Source organism: Phyllosticta citribraziliensis (genome assembly GCF_038025025.1).
Source record: "Phyllosticta citribraziliensis strain CPC 17464 chromosome Unknown J3D65scaffold_15, whole genome shotgun sequence".
In the NCBI taxonomy this organism is placed as follows: Eukaryota; Fungi; Ascomycota; class Dothideomycetes; order Botryosphaeriales; family Phyllostictaceae; genus Phyllosticta; species Phyllosticta citribraziliensis.
Window position 1 is genome coordinate 264,989 of NW_027117352.1, and position 17,787 is coordinate 282,775.

Genomic DNA, 17,787 nt, shown 5'->3' on the forward strand with positions numbered 1-17,787 from the left:
CCGCTTTCATCAACCTCGCTGCCACCTGAGCCTGCCTTTCTTCGCTTGTCGCTCCGCTGCTGCTACTACCCGTCGCTCTCCTCACCTCACCCCGACTCGACCCAACACCACCTCACCTACGGCCCTCTTGCTCGCCATCATGCGCTCCAACAGCATCACGTCCGTCTCGTCGTCCTCGTCCGCCTGGGAAAATGAAGACTCGATGCAAATCTTCGTCAAGAACGTCGCCGGCGAGAGTAGGTGGACCCCCGATGACTCCACGTCTCCAACCTCCGCAACGTCGTTCTAACCTCAACCCCCTAGCCTTTCCCCTCACAGTGCCGTCGAGCACGTCGATAGAAACCCTCAAGAGCCTCCTTGCCCTCCGCACAAACCTTCCCTCGACAGACCTCCGCCTCGTCCACGCCGGCAAGCACCTGACGTCACCCGACTCGACCCTCGCCGACTACTCCATCTCCCGCGACTCGACGCTGCACCTCGCACTGCCCGTGCGGGGCGGCATGCCGCCCAAGAAGATCCGCTGCAGCTACAAGGACTGCAAGGACATTGCGCAACGCATCGTGGGCGACTGCGGCTTTTGCTCCGGCCACTTCTGCGGCCGCCACCGTCTCCTCGAGGACCACAAATGCGAGGGCCTGGAGGACTGCAAGAAGGAGAGCCACGAACGCAACGCCGACAAGCTCAACTCGGAGAGGACCGTCGCCATCCGCGGCATCTAAGCCACCACGCCTCTTCTTCCTGACACGATACGGACAAGGATTATCAACACGGGGCGTTCGGAGTCAACATGGTATCTTTGACATTTGCTGATTGATTTTGCTCTTTTCGGTCGCTGTTCTTGAGCGTTTTGTTATGGTCGCAAGCGGGGTTGATGGGCCTTGGATTCGACTTCTTTCCTCTCTCTCTCTTCTCTCTCGCTTTCCGGCCTCATTCTGCGAGCAGTAGATGGGGCACTTGTCTACACTGATGAATATCTGGTCTGGAGACAGCCTTTTTAATTGCGCCAAAAAGCGCTTCATCATCACGACGTGGCCTGAGACATGTGAAGTGCGTGCATACGAAAGACTTTTGCTGTGACACAGAATGGCTGAGCATGTGGCGTTCAGCCCGTGGTTGCACAGGACCGCTTGCGGAGAGGTCAAGGTATTGGAGCTCCAGGGCAGAAGGTATTGGTTGCTCCAGCACACAAAACTGGATAGCCAGTGGTTTGCAACAGGCATCGCAACAGGGCAAAATAGACCGAAACGGAGCGATAGCGTCTCGAGCAGGTATTGGTGTCATGTCAGCCTGTCGTCGGGTCTCCCTCCTTATCACCGCAGGCCGGCCGGCCTGAACGGACCACCGTCACGCGACAAAAGCCCCTGGTCCACCTAGTACCGTGCTGTACTATACCTTACGAGCTTTGGGCGGGCAGTCAAACCACAGCGCAGCGCATCCCAATCCATATAGAGGCGCGCTCTCTCATCACGACTCAACCTCCTGTGACTGCTACTGACGATACACAATCGCCGCCAACAAGATGGTGGAGCAATCCTTCGACAACGGCCACTGCGCTGTCGAAACACGCACCCACGCCAGCGGCAGCCCAGCCCAGCCCAGCCCAGCCCAGCCGACCAAATTGGACAGGCAGTTCTTTTACCTCAGATGACCAGCAGCCAGCAGCAGCGGCAGCAGGCTTGCACAATACTCAGGCGCAGGAACGCCCCGGCCATGGATGATGGATGTCGCCCGCCGTTGCTTGGTACCGTAGCTTTGGCGCAGCGCAAGCCGCCGTGTCGTCGGTGGCGCTGAGATCGAGTCGCGCGTGCGGGCGCTCGAGTCTGTTTGTTTGCCCTGTCTTTCAACCATGGCCATCTGCGGTCTGCGCCATCTTCACCACCATTGCTGCTGCTGCAAACGACTCGGTTCTTGCTCTCGCGATCCGCGACAGCGATGGCGTGGCGGCGGCAGGGCAACAAAGCCGCACTCGACTCGACTCCACCCAAGCACAGCGAGGTCCCACTTCGGCCAGATGGGACCTTTCGTCATCTATCGCCAGAGTTTGCTATGCTGAGCACAGCAAGGCCGAGCGGCGAGCAAGCTTTGGTGGTGTTTCGACGTCCTTCTCTCATTTGCTCTCGCCTCCTCATCTTCCTCCTGCGCCCGCTGCCGTCGTCTCCGGGGCCCGTGGCAGTGGCAGTGGCGCGGCGGGCGGAGCGTGGCGAGCGTGGCTGACGCTTCCGGCGGCGCCGCCGTCATCTCATCCGCGCCCTCTTCACCACGGCACTGGAGCTTGACGGTGGCTGGCTGGCGGGCTGGACGGGCGCGTCGTCTCACTATTCGCGCGCTTCCTTCGACTTCGACACGGGAATGCGGCGGTCGATGCATGGAGTGATGGTGCATTCGCTCGCTTTTCGGGAAGGCTGGCGGGCTGCCAGACGCATTCGCTGCCCAGTCCGGCAAAACCGTTGAGACGCGTGTGAGATGGGGCCATGCGTTGCGCCGTTATCGCGCACCATCGTGGCGCAATCTTGGTGGTCGTGGTGTGGTGTTGTCGACTGGCCGATGCCATCCGTCTGTCGTTCTGTCAATTCGTCAGTCTGGGTGCCCGCTCCACTCGCTCTCCGCATGGCAGAACAGCGACCGACGACGACGACGACACCGTCCTTACAACACGAAACATTTTCATCGCTCCAACGTCTAGAAAGACAGCACAGCAGAACATCTCTCCGCTCCCGCAGTCCTTCCCGACCTTGACCCTGGTCCTGGTCCTTCGTTCCCCTGGCCTCGCAGCTCGCTGCCAGTCATGCCCACCTCAGGCTCAGGGTCCCCCGGCTCCACTCGTCAGGTCCATCAGATCCAGGTCCAGGTCCAGGTGGTCCCTTGCCCCCACCCTTTTTTCCGCACGCACCGTTGGTGATGACGCATGATCGTCGCCAGTCGTCCCTTTTTGTCAGAGCCGGAGTCATGATGAGTGATGTCGATGGCTTCGCTGCCTCTGCGATTGCGGGCTTTGGTGTTGGCTGCATTACTCATGCGCGCCCGTTTTGATGGGTATCGCGTGGTTGGCCCTGAGCTGGTTGCTTGCTCTTGGGCGAGCGATGACGATGTCGTGGCGGTCGTTGCGGCGTGAGGTCTCTCGTCGCGGGAACGACACACGCCAAATGATGACGACGACGCTGAACGAATGATGGCGAGATGTTCTTCACTAATTTCTTTTCTTTTTCAAACTTTTTGCAACGCCGTCGCCCATTCGTCCCGCCACCGTCTTCCGCGCGCCACAACCTCTTCCGCTCGGCTCACGGCTCCGATCCGGCTCCAGGTGTTCCATACTCCGAGTCCTACCCAGGTCGCCAAAGTTATGACAGTACCGACAAGAGGCGAGTAGACCGTGTACAACCCATAACCTCGGATGTGCCCGACACCATCGGCGCTCGCCCTCGCGCATCTCCACCACGCGAGGTGGCCCTGTCTGCCCGCCTGCCCGCCTGTGATGTTCGACTTTGTCGTACGTCACACACAAACGCCCCGGACTCTCGATTCTGCCTGCGGCTCTTCGGAGACGTCGTGAGGTGTAAGTTGTGGGGTCCAGGCCAGGCGGACCACGGGCAGGGCCTCCCCAGCTCGTCGGCAGTCTGTGCCTGGCCTACGCCGGAGGGGGCGCTCGTCATCCTGCAGCTGGACCCTCGTTCGGGGCGGGTATCAAGACTGGTGGACGGCGTGGCGTTGCAGGTACCTCCTCAACGTCGGCCTGTGCCATGTTATCAGCCAATAAAAGAGCGGGAGGGCGGGTTTCCGGATGTGGCAGTCGGGTCGTGGCGGCGGCACGACGGACGGACGCATGGCGAGATGCGGTATTGCACGGCGTGACTGGCTGGCGCTGTTGTGTCTTCGCAGACAGAGCATTGCTGAGGGTGAGCGTCGCTGCCCGAAAATGCTGCTTTGGTCCTGAGCTCGATGCTATCGCCGGCTTTGCTTGCGAGATGCAGGCTCACCGTCGTCGACGTGGATTCGGTTGTTCATCGACTCGCGGTGTTCGCCGCTGGGGACAGCTGGCTTTTGAGCTTGGACGGCTTAGAGTACAGCAAGAGTCTTTGGAGCGGGACTGATGTGCCGACTCGAGTCGACGCTCGTCTCGTCAACTGGACCAACAGCAGCTTGGATGACAGCTTCCCAAACCCACACTGTCTCTCGGCTATCCTCTTCGAATGCCTCTTTGTTGAGTTGGGTCCTGTGATGACCAAACCCTTCTCCGGTTTGCGATGAAGACCAGCTGCCTCGGGGAGCTTCGAATGCATTCGTCGACGAATATGGCTTATCGAAGATGAATGAGTTCATTTTGTTGGCAGATTGTTGAAGACTTCGATGCAGTCGGAGTCGAATCTCGTTTGCTCGCAAGGTGGTCTTTGGTCGACTTCGATCAGGAAATTTCGTCGGCATTGAGCAACTTGGCAACGCGGTGGCCTCTCGTCTCTTCTCAACTCTTCTCGCCTCGAGTATCACTGCTTTCCAGATTTCGAGGGATATAGGCGTTATCGGCAACCTGCGACCGGCGGGTCGCGCGTTTTCATTTGCTGGTGTTCCACCGACGGTGAGCCTAGCCTAGACAAGAAAGAGAAAAGGATTCGCCGGTCGCCAGACAGCTTTTGAGGAGAGCACTGAGTTTTAGAAAGCCCTCGACGGCTCGCTTTGCCGTTTTCGTCCAAGAAAGAGCCTCTTGAACATCCTCGTTCAAGGACTCTCAGCAATCCCACGGCATGGTGGCTTCGGGACATATCAGGTCAGACTAATGGAACTGAGCTCTTGCCGCCGCTCTGCGTAAACCCATCTGATGGGGACCGGAACCGTACAGATCTTGTGCAAATCTCCACCTGGAACGAATCGTCTGGCTTGCGACCGCGAACGCGGTGCACCGAACTCACGCTCCATCGTCACTTGGTCTGTGGCTAAGAACACTCACGATCGAAGACTCGGCATGGCAGATCTGTATAATGAGACGAGTCAGTCCTCCGTCTGGAATCTTTGGTTCACGAACTGGGCAGTCCATCTCGAGCATTTCCAGCTCTCCCAGCCTTTCGATACTAACCTTGTCATCCTTTTCCTTTCTCTTGAAAGTCTTTACCTTGATACGTGCCAATTCTTCAAAGAGCGGCCTTGAACAGGCGTGGAACTGGGACGGTCAGAAGTTGTCTTGTTGGGTGGCCACCAAGACAGGCTCATGCTTCACCAGGGGACGAATTCCCTGGCTTTGATTGCCGAGCAGGGTGCCAATCGCAAAGGGATGAGCTGAAAATCCAACCAAGAGCTAACCACAGGGTCAGCCATAATCTTTCGGGGCAATCCGGTAAAGGCCCATTTCTAGAGCAAAAGATGTTGCTCAAACATGCTCCAGCGCTCCAGAAGGCCTGCAGGCAAATCGCATCTGCGACCGGGCGACGTATGCAAGCCGCGTAATGTCTCCGAGACTGTTCCCGCAGAGCTTTTGCCAAGCAGCAGTCTCTCCGGGGGCGTCGTCAGCGTCGCTGAGGAGCAACCTACATTGCGGGTCGAATCAAGACCAAAACACGGCAAGGATGACATCGATGGCGCTGAGGCTCTTTGCTAAGCAATGCCACCAAACTCTGCTGACTCGGTGGTTTGAAGGGCCTCGACGACGACATGCGATTTTTGATCACGGCCCAAAAACTTTCGATCGACCTGCTCTCGCGTCAGCGTGTTGACGGCACGGTACCGAGGTCAACGACGAGAATCGAGTGCCGCGCTGGCTCGCTCGCTCGCGATGTCTCGGATTTCATCAATGGCATGCAAGACTAGACAAGGACGACAGGGCCTCATGCGGATGCTTTCGGCCTGTCACATGCATTTGCGAAATAGCGCGACCAACGGTTTAAATGACGTACATTATCTAAGCAACCATGGGCGCTCCGCAAGCCTCTTGGCCAGCATACCGTTGGGCTTGGCGCCAAACTTTTCGGCACCTGGACTGCTGGACGAGACGAGCTGAAGGCTGGCGTCTGGTCACGATGCAGTGCGGCTGCGGTAGGCGGAGTCAAGCACCACGGGGGCAAGAATTGGCTTTTCTTGATTGAGCGCGAAAAGCTTCGGGTTCGGTCGAGGCTCAAGGCCGAAAAAGAGCTGGGGAAATGCTCGTCTAGCATTCAACGACGGAAAAAGCTGATTGGACGTTTGCTCGCCCGCCCGCGCGGAATACACCTGAAGACCAAATAAAGCGATGGGCTACGATTGACGGCCCAATACACCGATGACAGCTGAGGATCGATGGGCTAGGTCCCGCCGTGCGATGGTGATGCCCTGCACTCACTGGCCGGCTGGCTCTGGGACGATTTGAAATCAAGACAAACAACGGCTTTGCTTTTTGGCTGCTCGCCTCGCCCTTGGCGGGGAGAACCGGAAACCCTCGGGCAGCATGCACGGAGCCTCTAGACTTGACGTCTCACGGGACTCTCTCTACAATGGTGGTAGTGCAGGGACATGTCACTATTGTCTTGTGAAGACGGGGCCAGCAGCAGCTCTGGCTCTGGCCAAACACGTCCTCGATGATTCCGAAGGGGGTATCAACGCGCTGCTGACAAGTCTCGCAGAACGTGTTTGATGTTCGCTGTCAGATTCCAAAAATTGTAACGCGCACATGGGCTTGGCCGCAATCCCGTTTGTCTGGGTGTGCTGGTCTCATGCAGCGTGCGCGCGCAGTCTCCGCCAAGGCGTGTCGGCGGCGGGCGCAGGGTGACTGCAGACAGCACCAGAAACGAACCCCAAGCTGGGAGGGAGGGAGGCGGAAGGGCGGGATGGGGTACGTTGAAGCCCTATTCTATATCAACCCGCCAAGCTTATCAACTGCCGAAAGTGGGAATCACGATCCTCGCAGCGCGCGTGGGCCGTTCGACAACGACGTCCCTCCCGGTCCCTCTATCCGGAGCTCGGCAATCCCCGTCCCCGTCCCGACATGGCAGCCCGGTATCCAGTATCCGAGGCGGAGAGAGGCAGCTTGGTTGTACGTCTGGCTGGCTGGCGGCGGGGGGGAGGGGTGCCAAGAGAGGACGGGGTTTTGGGCTGTGAGGGTGAGTTGCTGCCATGCGTACACGTTTTGTATCCAGCCAAGAAACAACCAAGGAGCTAAAACACAGGAAATATCAGCGCTTCGGTGACACGCCGCCAACCCTTGTAAACCCGCCGTCCGTGTGCGAAACCCCAGTCTCGAGAATCCATTCGCTGTCGGAGCGTGGAGCGGTATCACTCATGCCCTAGATTCAGCAGCTGGAGGGAGAGGGAAAGATTTCTTCCCGTCAAATCAGCAGCGACGTAAGCGATGTTTCAAAGTCGGTGTCCGTTTCGTCCCCGGGTCTTGTACAATGCGTCCGGGGAAGGTCTGGAACTCGACGCCCCAGGTCAAGGCCCCGTCTGACGATTTACCCAGGTCTGGGTACGGGCGTCTCAGCTCCGGTGGGGTGGGGTGGCACGCGTACCGGTCGTCTGTTCAGCCGGCGAGTGTCGATCCTTGTTGTTGTTGAGGCGCTTTGCTTCTACTACTACGGCGATGAGTATTTTCTGGGGTACCTTCCACGACAGGCAAAGGGGCAGTGCTGGAGAGGGTACCAGGGCATGCAGAAGCACGCATGGACGCACGCCGGCCTTGGTTTCACCATGATGACGGCGCAAGGGCCTTGCAGCTCCTCCCACGCGCGCGCGGCGCGGCGGTGCGGCGGCGGCGGCGGCGGAGCGGCACCAGCACCACCACCACGACGCCTGGGCGGTGCTGATGAAATCTCACAGAAAAACGACGAGGTTGGACAAGAGGTGCTGGATAGAAGGCCCAGGGCCCGCAAATGAATTATATCACTTTGGGAGCTGGTGCCGAGGCTCACGTCCAGGATTACGACAGCGGCGGGAAAGTTCCGTCGGCTCTGGAGCCAAGGTGTGTGGAACCATGGTGGCTTATCGTGGATTCAGAAGGAAGAACAAACATGGACGGAGCACATGCGAGAGGAAGAGGAAGAGAGAGAGAGAGCAAGACGAACCTTTACTCGAAGCAGCCAATGGCGTCGTGCGGCGCGTTGATCACCCGGGGAATAGCAGGGGCCACGGCCAAGAGATCCGGCAAATCTGTCCTCCCTCTTGGCCGCCAAGCATCCGGTACTTCTCCCGCTCCTCCTCCCACTACCACTAGTCGGTGCTACTAACTGCTTGCGCCCTCTCCAGCCCCATCCGCCGCTCTACTCTCCAGATCCGTGGCTCCTCCTTCGCGTCCGGCCATTCGTCATGTCCTTGGCACTGCTCAGCGGCGTGCCCTTGTACGCGGTGAGCGGGAGGATGGATTCCAACCATCAACGTCAATGTACCACGAGCACTCAAGCTTGAACAACCACAGCCACAAACATTGGCATGAGCGCTACGGTCCGCTGTCTTGTCCAGCCTTGGCCGGCCGCCCAAGGTCCATGACTCTGGCCTGCGGTCCTCCGATGACCAAGGCATGACCTGGTCCACTCCAAGGGCTAGCGTTATCTTCTTGCGTTGCGCCCGCTTGGCGTGCTTTCCATGTCGTCGACGGTTCCGCCGATGACCCTCTTCCGCTTGCCACGAAGGCTCGATGCACGTAACACGGAGCCCCCTAGCCCATCTCACTATGAGATACGCCGAGAAAAGTGAGCGGCCGCTGGCTGCTGCTGCCGCCTCGCCCTCTGTCCCAAGTTCATGCGGAGGCTCGGCGGATGGAGCCCTGTGGCTTCATTCATAAGTACACCTACCTCGTTGTAGCCAACAAAAGCACATCATTCGCACGGCCTCTTGGTTGACTCAGCCTGACGTCGTTTCGCACCCGCGCTCTGTCCACTACTTTATCTCGCCCCGCCGGCTTTCACTGGTCTGAAAGTGACAAACCTTGTCTAAGCCTCATCCTTGGTCTGGGGAAAAAGAGGTCTATTCGTTTATATCCAGCCATCCTTCTGTACCCAAACTTCTAGCCCACATCGACCATCACCCCTTTGCAGAACCATACGCCCCTTGAACAATCAGATTCTCAGCATTAAAAGTTCGGAGTCTTCGGCATCGATTAAAGTTCAAATGCGTCCAAACGACACGATTCCAACACCAGCCGGTGTTCTTTTCCCTCGAGACCAGCAAGCAGTCCGCAATCCAGGCCGGTCTCGCCGAAACAGAATGGACTCTTCCAGCGCCTCGTTGTCCGAGACTGACCCGGAGAAGGGGGTCCAGGAAACCACGGGAACCGAACAGCCGGGCGACATGGAGGAGGGCAACTGGCCCACGGGGTGGCGGCCCTGGACGACGCTCGCCGCCTGCTTCTTCCTCATGTTCAACAGTTGGGGTCTCGTCAACGCATATGGCACCTTTGCCTCTTACTACAAGGACGTCTTACTTCCGAATCAGGATGCTCTCTTCTTCAACTTCTTTGGCGCCACCGAGTGTTTCATGGTGCTCCTTTTGTCTGGCGTCGTCGGTCGCCTCCTCGATGGCGGCTACTCTCGGATCCTCTTGGGCATCGGGGCCGTCATCACTCCTGCCAGCTTCTTCTTGCTGAGTGTCGTCAACGGCGAGGGTGAGAGGGGCGATGGCAATGTCGGCCTCATCTGGCTTACGCACGGTTTCCTCGATGGATTGGGAATGTCTTGCTTCTTCGTGTCCAGCTCGCAGAGTGAGTACCTCTACCTTGACTTTCGAATTGTTGCTAATCTTGGCCAGTCGCTGCTACGTGGTTCCATAAGCGCAAGAGTCTGGCAATTGGTATTGTTGCATCCGGCGCCAGTATCTGTAAGTGAACACTCATGTTCTCTGTGAGAGTGCCGTACTGACTGTTCCATCAGCGGGTCTCGTTTATCCCATTATGCTGCGCTTTCTCATCACCAAAGTCGGATTCAACAACGCAGTCCGCGGTGTTGCTGGACTGATTGGCCTCACTGCGCTATTCTCATTCCTCTTTGCCGTCCCCAACCCTACGTCCAAGCAACGCGCACCAGACTCGTGGAGGAGGGTCCGTGTGTGGCTGGACCCGGAGGCGTTCAGGAACAAGCAGTTTTGCTGGTTCACGGCCGCCATTTCCTTCATGTTCCTCGGGTTCTACGCCGTCTTCTTCAACCTCGAAGAGGTGAGTTTGAAACAATGCTTCTCATGCATCGACCAGCGCTAACGTGCGATAGTGGGCTGCGACCAAGGGCGTTGGCTACAAGGAAGGCATCGCGTCCGAGGCTGACGAGGGAACTGACCGGCAGATGACGGCCGGTCTGGCCACCTACTACCTTTTGGCTATTATGAACGCAATGAGCACGTTTGGCCGCATTGGTGCGGCATGGGCCAGTGACCAGTACGTTTCCCCGTTCCCCTTTGGTTTGAAAACGACTAACAGCAGACTAGCATTGGTGGCGTTCAGGTCCACACCGTGGTAGCTTCTGTGTGCTCCCTCCTCGTTCTCATCCTCTGGTCCCTGACCACCACGTTTGCCGGCGCCATGTGCTTCATCACCTTCTTCGGCATCTTCAGCGGCGCGCTGATCGGCCTCCCGCCCGCCAGCATGGCATACATCCTCGGCAAGTCGAAGGCGCGGCAAGCCAAGCTCGGCCAGTGGACCGGCATGATGTACACTGCGGCGGCCATCCCGTCGCTCGTCGGCCCCATCGTCGCCGGCCACCTCGTCAGCGAGTTCAAGGACTACATAACCGTGCAGATGTGGAGCGGCAGCTGTCTGGCCTGCGCCGCCGCCTGCATGGGCGTCACGTGGTGGTATAAGAGCCAGGAGCTGGCGGCCGGCGGTCCCCCAACCACTATCGACGAGCCCGTCATCCCGCTCGAGAGGGTCGGCAGCCAGGCTTCGTGGGTGACGCGTGGCTACGACACCGACCGTCCGCAAGGCGACGAGGCGAAGGAGGAGGTTTATGGCAAGGACTAGACGCATGTCTTCCTCGCTCGATACCTGCCTGCCTCGTCGCTCCTGGCGAGCGACGACGGCACTCCGACAGGTGTTTGTTCCTTTTGATGACTTGCTCGCTGCTTGTCTTTGTACTATTGCCTGGCCTCTTGCTGGCCGCGCACCACTTTGGCCAGCTCGACCGCCTAGGCGCTTACGATCGCTACTCCACGGTCGCCCGTTTTCTTCCTTGGCTTGACTATTGTCTCGTCTCTCGTATTATTGTTTATCTATCCCTTGTGGGAAGCGGACCGACCACTCGACACGCATACACAATGGGCAACGAGGAACAACCAAAAGATTTTTTTCCGCGTCTTTCTTCTACTTCTTTCCCGCTTCTTTCTTCCCTTTTCCCCGTCATTGCACCCCACACAAGCCAGGCGTTCAGCTGATGACTCAAAAGCTGGTCTGTTGTTGCTGCTGTTGTTGATTCGGGTCCTAGGACCCAGTCTACACGCATATACACACACATTCTCTCTCTTGTCAACGTCATGCATGAATGGAGGCGAAGCAGCCTTTGGGGCAGGGAAAATGCATGGGCTTGCATTGCTGCGACATGTACGGATCGGCGTTGTTGTCGGATACGACAGACACTGCCGAATTCCTTTGGGATTTTCCGTCTCTGGCGTTCCATACTGTTTTTTTGTCCACTTGGTTCACGGCGCTGCTGGTGTTTTGGTCGGCCGACCTCGTCGGTCACAGTGGTTTGGTTGGGACGGAATAGGTCGGTCGGTTGGTTGCTGGCGGCGTTCCTGCTGTTTTTCCTTCACGTCTGGCTAACGAGTCTCCTTGTTTTCCACGACTGTACGGCTGCGGACGCTGGTTCGGGTGTCTGCGGCTGGTCGTCGCGTTGTCGATCGATGTCGTGAGGCGATTCTCCGTCGTCTCTTCGACACCACGTCGACTTCTGCGCGCTTGCTTGTTTGGACGAATCGATGCGTGCTGCTGCTGTCGCGTTTATCATAGATGATGATGCTGCGATGCGATCTATCGGTTCAGGGATGCGGAGAAGAGAGGGCATATACTACTACAGTACTACTACTACGAGTACAGATGGATACTGGTTGCGAAGAAGAAATCGAGAAAATTGTCACGTTTTTGCCATTGGTGTTTGTCGATTGGCTAGGTGGAATGTGATGCCTTGTGGATGATGCCACTGCTGACGCCAGGTCGTCGCTATCTCTTGCAATCTCCCCCATTAGCACTGATTCCAAACTGCTGCTACAGCTGATAGTGGTATCGCCGCGCGTCCCGTCGCGTCGCACAAGTGAGTTCAAGCGAGCAACGCGGGCAGGTGTGTATGTAGCTTATCACTTGCATGTACACAGCCAGCCAGGCACCCTCGTCGCACTCCACCTACACACATACATGCATACCTAGCCAACTGACTGGCTGGCAGGTTTAGTCCGTCCGGTCGGCTCTCGCTGTCAGTAGGCAGCGCTAACGTTCCAAGAAAACGCTCCTCCACTCCTCTCCTCTCCTCTCCTCCGTCCTCCACTCCTCTCTCTGCGGCCCCGCCCACGCGCGTCTATCCACACATACATACATGCGTACGTACGCATCCCTTGCTGCTTGCTCGACCGCTCGCCGAGTGGCTCTCCCATGTTCCCTTATCGGCGTCCCCGCCCAGGTGGCTGGCGCGCTACGTCGTCTAGGAATAGATAGTCTGCTTAGCCACCCACGCGCGCACGCGCGCCTATGCATCGGATGTACTGTTTGCTCTGTGCACCTTGATAGCTCGGCGCGTGTCTGGCCCGCAGCATCAACCGTCAAATGAATCAACGACGACAAAACCACCGCAACGCCCCTCCTTCCTCTTCTTGACCCCATCCCTTCCTCAACAGAAAAAGAATGGGAGGTGCGGGATGGCGTCCTACCATGCGCTGCTGCCGCCACACGTGTCGTTGTCGGTGGATGGCGTTCTTCCGTACTGCTATGTCGTGTCACTTGTTTCATGCCCCTCCCTCTCTGTTTACTCCATCTGATGCTGAAGCACTGCGGCTTGTGTCAGCGGATTCCTTATTTTCTGCTTCTTGTTCGCGCTGTTGTTGCTCGCTGTCGCTGGAAGTGTGTTGCAGCCCGCCGTCCATCCAGCAGCATGGATGCCATTTATCCATCCATACATCTACAGCGACGGATCAAACGCAGAGGCAGAGAAGCGTGCGCTCTTGGCAGTACTGCACATACACACACACACACGACCTGCATTCGTTTCCCAATTCGTCGTCCGCCGCCACCGCCGCTGCTGGAGAGTAAGGGACGACGAAGAGACACAGCCAGCCAGCCAAGGCCCGTACCTATACTCACCCAAGGTCTAGACTGGGCACGCCATCGACAAACTCTCAGGTACATAAATACATACATGCCATGCCTTGCCTGTCTCGCCGCCCAACCCACACATAGACGCCCGACGAGCCCATCGGTAAGGCAGGTAGCCGCTCCGCCCCGCTCGCTCGCTTGCCTGCCTGCCCAGCTTGGCGGCGGAGACACAGACAGCCTTGACTGTGGTGAGTGGGGCCGTGGGCTGTAGCTGAGACGGCTGTTCGCTTTCCTTTTTGCTTGGAGTGGCAGCGCGACGTGTTCGCCGCCGCCGCCGCCGCTGCTGCCAAGGTGGTTGTGAGTTTGGCCGCGTTGATGCGCGTTTTCCGGGTCGCTTTTCCGTTGCTGTGGTGGTTTTCCGCTAGACGGATGGTGAGGGGGTTGCGTGGGTGAGTACATGAGATACCTGATCTCAATGATGACGGCGTGAAGGAAACGGATTGCACATCTGCCTTTCCCGCCTTACTCTATCGTACGGTCTTCCGCTGACGGCCGGCTCGCCGGCATTCAAAAGAAGCCCAACAGCTACATATTGCTGCTGCGCTGCACTGCCTCCTCCTCCGTAGCTTTTTTGCGCCATCCTATTCTCTCCCAGCCTCCTCTTTCTTCACTCGGCGTAATCGTTTGTTTCCGCCATAATCACGTTTTACTCACCTTTCCAACCCCGCTCCCTTCTGCAGCGCTGCACCAGACGTCTCCATGTCCTCTCCTCTCCTCTCCCCTCCCCTCCCGCTGACTCTCCACGACATCACCAGCCAAGCCAGCGTACGCTCACCTTACTACCTTCACTCAGCCCATCCACCTCTCAGTCCCCCATCTTCCGCGTGAAAGACTCTCGGTACATACCGAACCGCGTTTCCATGCCAACTCATCGTCCGATCCGGCGTCGCCTTGGCCAAGACGCATCGGCAGCAGCCGGGCAGCTCGCCGGCGGCCGTGGGCGCCGCCTCGGCAACGCTCATGACGGGAGGAGAGGCCTGAGGTTCAAGTGCGTGGGTGAGTTGGTGAGGGTGTAGTGGTCCTGCTTCGTCTCCGCTTCTCGGCGCCAGGCCACTGCGATACGGGGTGGCGCTGATCTCGATGGAGGGCGCCAAGAGGGTCTGAGAAGGGACATGTCGCATCGCTGGTCCGCGTTGAGCGTTGAGAGGGACTCGGTAGGTAGACATCAGGCAGAGCCGAGGGCGTTTGAGTGTGGAGGTTGGCGCCTTTCTCGCGGCACCCCGAACTGCTGGGTCAGGCGGATTGAGTTGTATACCTGGTGGTAGACTTGGTTGCAGTTTTCAGTCACAGTAAAGTCAAACGGCTGTTTGCGCTTTTCGTCCTGCTGAGACAGACGACCTCGAATCTTCACAGCAAACATGATCGCTCCGCCATCCAGCGCCAACGCGCTCAATACTTTTCTCTCCCAAACACTTCGTTCCAGGCTCAAGCCCAAAGGCATCTCTCTCTGTCTCTGCAGTAAACACTGCACCTCAGCACCAATCCAACTCATTATAGGGGCCATCATCGTTTTGCATCAAAGCCAATCGACGCAGCCGAGTCTCGCAGCTGCATGTGCAACCAGCGCGAGTGTTTGGCACGTAGTAGAGTCGTGAGTTGTCCGTGTAGCGGGGAGAGTGCTCCGGTCCGGCAACGTTGGCAGCAGCAGGGATGTGCGCGGGCAGGGATCGGTTGTATTGAGGCTGGGTGGGCGGGAAGCGCCGTCTAGCTGAACGGGGTGATGGGGGTGGGGTAAGGGGGTGTCGAGGGGGGTGCTGCGAGGGGTCGATTGCCAAGTTGGCCAGGAGACTTCGAGATGAAGGAGTAGAAGGATGAATCGACGCCGCTTGTGGAAGCGCGTCGAAAACAGCCAGCAATTGCGCGCGAGGTCATCCGGGCGAGCACGCCGAAAATTTTTGAAGTCCTGGCCGACCCTTCACACGCATCTGCTCTTCACAGCGGCCACATCCTCTGCATCCCCCATGTCGCTCTCAACATCAAGTACCATTAACCCCATTATCCCTGTCATACTTTTCGCTGGTCGATTGGTCTAGTTGGTCATGACGTGGGTATGTTTCTCTGCGCCAAACGAAAATTTCTCCAAGAGCCCGTCTCTAACGAATTCCCTATAGGTCTCATAGATTGTGCTATGATCACCTCGCTGAGGTGAGCGATCCCAAGGTCACCAGTTCGATCCTGGTATCGACCATGGTCTTTTGCTGTTTTGCTGCTCTGCTGTTGGGAATGGGGACGGGAATAAGGTGGTGGTTGTCGGGCCGTTTTGGTGCGGTGGGATGAGGGTTATGTTCTACTCCGTACTTCGTCTCTTCCTTTTTGGTTCTTGAACACGTCTTGAAACTCGTTTGCTTCAATCTTTCTTTCGACAGGTCCTCGGATCCTGGGATCGGTATGCTCGGCGGGAGCTTGACAGGTTGAGAACGACATTCGGGCCGCGAGCCTGTCCCAACCAACAGAACAGCTGGACGACATCCAAAGCCAACAAGAACGGAGACCCTCACTGCAAAAGACATTAGCAAATCGGACTCTCCACCTGGAGAATGGACCGCGGCGAAGTTCTGCCAAAGTGACGTTGAGGAGAAAACACTGCGCCACTCAAACACCACACATCCACCAACAAAGCCACAACGCAGCGCAGCTCAGAAAGCCACCAAAACTGCTCTCAAGACCAAAAGGACGCAACGCAAGCATCCCAAACGCCTTCCTCCCACCCAAAACAGCAACGCACCCCTTACAAGCTAACCAGACACGGCAACCAAAAGATTCTGGCATCTACCGGTCCGTGCGCGCCCCATCATAAAAAGCTGCGAAAAATTTGTCCCCTGGCCGACGTACACGGGTGGACGATGCGTGGGCGGGTGGAGAATCAGGGGGCAAAAGGATACGGGATGCGAGACTTGAACTCGCGACCTTCAGTGCTCTTCAGACGCTCCTGATCGCTCAGAACCGCTACTGTTAGACTGACGTGATTACCAACTACACCAACCCCGCTTGATGATGGAACTGCGAGGGGTGGATTGGATTATGTTCAGGCAGAAAGGGGGAACGATTCAGGGGGTGGGGATGATGCGACGCGATTTTGGGGCCGAGATGAGTGGTTATGGGGGTTGGTAGCAATCGAGCAGTAGCATAAGAAGGACCTGCTGTCAAGGATTGCCAGTGTAGCGAGACTTGGACTGAAGTGGGGTCTGAAGGGGGTGGAAATGACGGAGGGAATCGCGAAAGAGTGGGGACGCAAGTTGCTTGACTTGAGCTTTTGCAGTCGACCCCACGGCGTTTGACGGCCCTGATGAGACTCAAAGAGAAGTGACGGAACTGAAAAGAGCGTATGAACACTGCGGCAAAGCCTGAGAACCGTACTCAAATAAGGCAATGATGTAAAGATGCGTTGGGCGACAGGATAGGATGTACAACACCTGATGGATCTTTGCAGAGCCCCGATGCTTCTATTGCATGCTCTGAACCCAAAAAGATTTCTAACAGAAGGAAATGGACGTTTGATGTGTTCGCGAGACAAGGAGGCTGCAGGTGTTCACCTGCCAGCCGGTGAGTGTGGCGCTGATGCACAACGGACACCACTCTCAAAGGAAAGAAACAAACTGGAAGAAGCAGAAAGAAGCAGAGCAGGGAAAAAGAGAGCGCAATCAAACCCACCGGCGCAATTTGTCTAGTCCGCCCGCCTTCGAGCCTTCTGCGACATACACTTCGCACCTCGCAACCGCATCTCCAACCCTCACACTCACACTTACCTTGATGTCCTAAAGCCGCAAATTTAGCCGCCACAATAGATGTGCCGTCCGTGTTCAGGCACCCGGCGCGCGGACGCCGACCCAAAACGGTAACCCGACCTGCGGTGCATCCGTCCGCAGAGAATACGGCGACAATACGAGAGCCAAGAGGCGTCTCGAAGCGCAAAGCGAGCGTCTGGTGGGGTAAATACCTGAGTACGCATTACATGTGTTAATGTCGTACAGTGGATGATGCACTGCTGGAGCATCCTGTGTGGATAGCTGAGTTTGGATTTGACGGGAAGAAAAAGGGCAGTCACGCTTCTTTAAACGTACTGCCATCTTGCGGCTCTGTATGACCTCACTGAAAGCCAGCTCGCCACTTTCAGCCGCTATGATTGCGATCATCGTCAGCAGCGTCAGTCGGTGCCGTGTCGGCTTGGCCTGCAGCGAGCTGGACTGGGCGCAGCTTGGCCGACTCGAGCGAGCGTTGTTCGTCCGTCGTCGGCTTTCAACGACGCGGAGAAGAGGCTGCAAAAGCCGGAAAAGATGGGGTTGGTGGTAGTGATGAAGAAAATGATGCAAAGGTGCAGAAGTGCAACGTGTGGGAATGTGGACGGGCAATGTGGGGTCTTGCCTGCGTGCAAGACAACAATGACCCGAGCTGCTTCGGTAGTAAAAACACAGCGACGGCGATGAGGAGCATTCTGGGGTGACAGGAGGCGAGAGATGGGAGTATGTGGGTTGCCCGTGGCGTGACGGGTGCTTGGCAAGGGGCCAGGATGGATGAGGTGCGGTGAGGCTGAAGTTACGCGGTGATGGATGTGAGGA

At 57.4% G+C, this 17,787-nt stretch overlaps 6 protein-coding genes and 2 non-coding genes across 8 annotated transcripts; 5 read left to right on the top strand and 3 right to left on the bottom strand.

Moving 5' to 3' along the window:
- Nucleotides 1–139: 139 nt before the first annotated feature.
- J3D65DRAFT_672242 (AN1-type zinc finger protein-like protein) lies at nt 140–719 on the top strand (the record flags this gene model as incomplete). Its single annotated transcript, XM_066803466.1, has 2 exons — nt 140–236; nt 304–719. The coding sequence occupies 2 exons, from the start codon at nt 140–142 to the stop codon at nt 717–719; spliced, it is 513 nt and encodes a 170-aa protein (XP_066650211.1).
- Nucleotides 720–2,374: 1,655 nt separating this feature from the next.
- On the top strand, nt 2,375–3,043 carry J3D65DRAFT_159606 (uncharacterized protein). The gene has a single exon (XM_066794153.1). The coding sequence runs from the start codon at nt 2,472–2,474 to the stop codon at nt 2,907–2,909; it is 438 nt and encodes a 145-aa protein (XP_066650212.1). The 5' UTR covers nt 2,375–2,471; the 3' UTR covers nt 2,910–3,043.
- Nucleotides 2,727–3,951, top strand: J3D65DRAFT_159964 (uncharacterized protein). The gene has a single exon (XM_066794155.1). The coding sequence runs from the start codon at nt 3,178–3,180 to the stop codon at nt 3,847–3,849; it is 672 nt and encodes a 223-aa protein (XP_066650213.1). The 5' UTR covers nt 2,727–3,177; the 3' UTR covers nt 3,850–3,951.
- A 5,286-nt stretch (nt 3,952–9,237) lies between these two features.
- J3D65DRAFT_561635 (major facilitator superfamily domain-containing protein) lies at nt 9,238–10,894 on the top strand (the record flags this gene model as incomplete). The annotated part of the gene is made up of 5 exons (XM_066797526.1): nt 9,238–9,646; nt 9,694–9,762; nt 9,816–10,096; nt 10,149–10,312; nt 10,363–10,894. 5 exons carry the CDS (start codon nt 9,238–9,240, stop codon nt 10,892–10,894), a joined length of 1,455 nt encoding a protein of 484 aa, XP_066650214.1.
- A 2,036-nt stretch (nt 10,895–12,930) lies between these two features.
- On the bottom strand, nt 12,931–13,823 carry J3D65DRAFT_160039 (uncharacterized protein). Its single transcript, XM_066794156.1, has one exon. It carries the CDS (start codon nt 13,628–13,630, stop codon nt 13,022–13,024), a length of 609 nt encoding a protein of 202 aa, XP_066650215.1. The 5' UTR covers nt 13,631–13,823; the 3' UTR covers nt 12,931–13,021.
- A 1,373-nt stretch (nt 13,824–15,196) lies between these two features.
- J3D65DRAFT_662766 (uncharacterized protein) lies at nt 15,197–15,836 on the bottom strand. Its single transcript, XM_066802640.1, has one exon. It carries the CDS (start codon nt 15,739–15,741, stop codon nt 15,364–15,366), a length of 378 nt encoding a protein of 125 aa, XP_066650216.1. The 5' UTR covers nt 15,742–15,836; the 3' UTR covers nt 15,197–15,363.
- Nucleotides 15,250–15,419, top strand: J3D65DRAFT_t151. The gene is made up of 2 exons: nt 15,250–15,287; nt 15,384–15,419. It is a non-coding gene; the product is annotated as a tRNA-Asn (tRNA).
- Nucleotides 15,837–16,110: 274 nt separating the features above from the next.
- J3D65DRAFT_t153 lies at nt 16,111–16,219 on the bottom strand. The gene has a single exon. It is a non-coding gene; the product is annotated as a tRNA-Val (tRNA).
- Nucleotides 16,220–17,787: the final 1,568 nt, after the last annotated feature.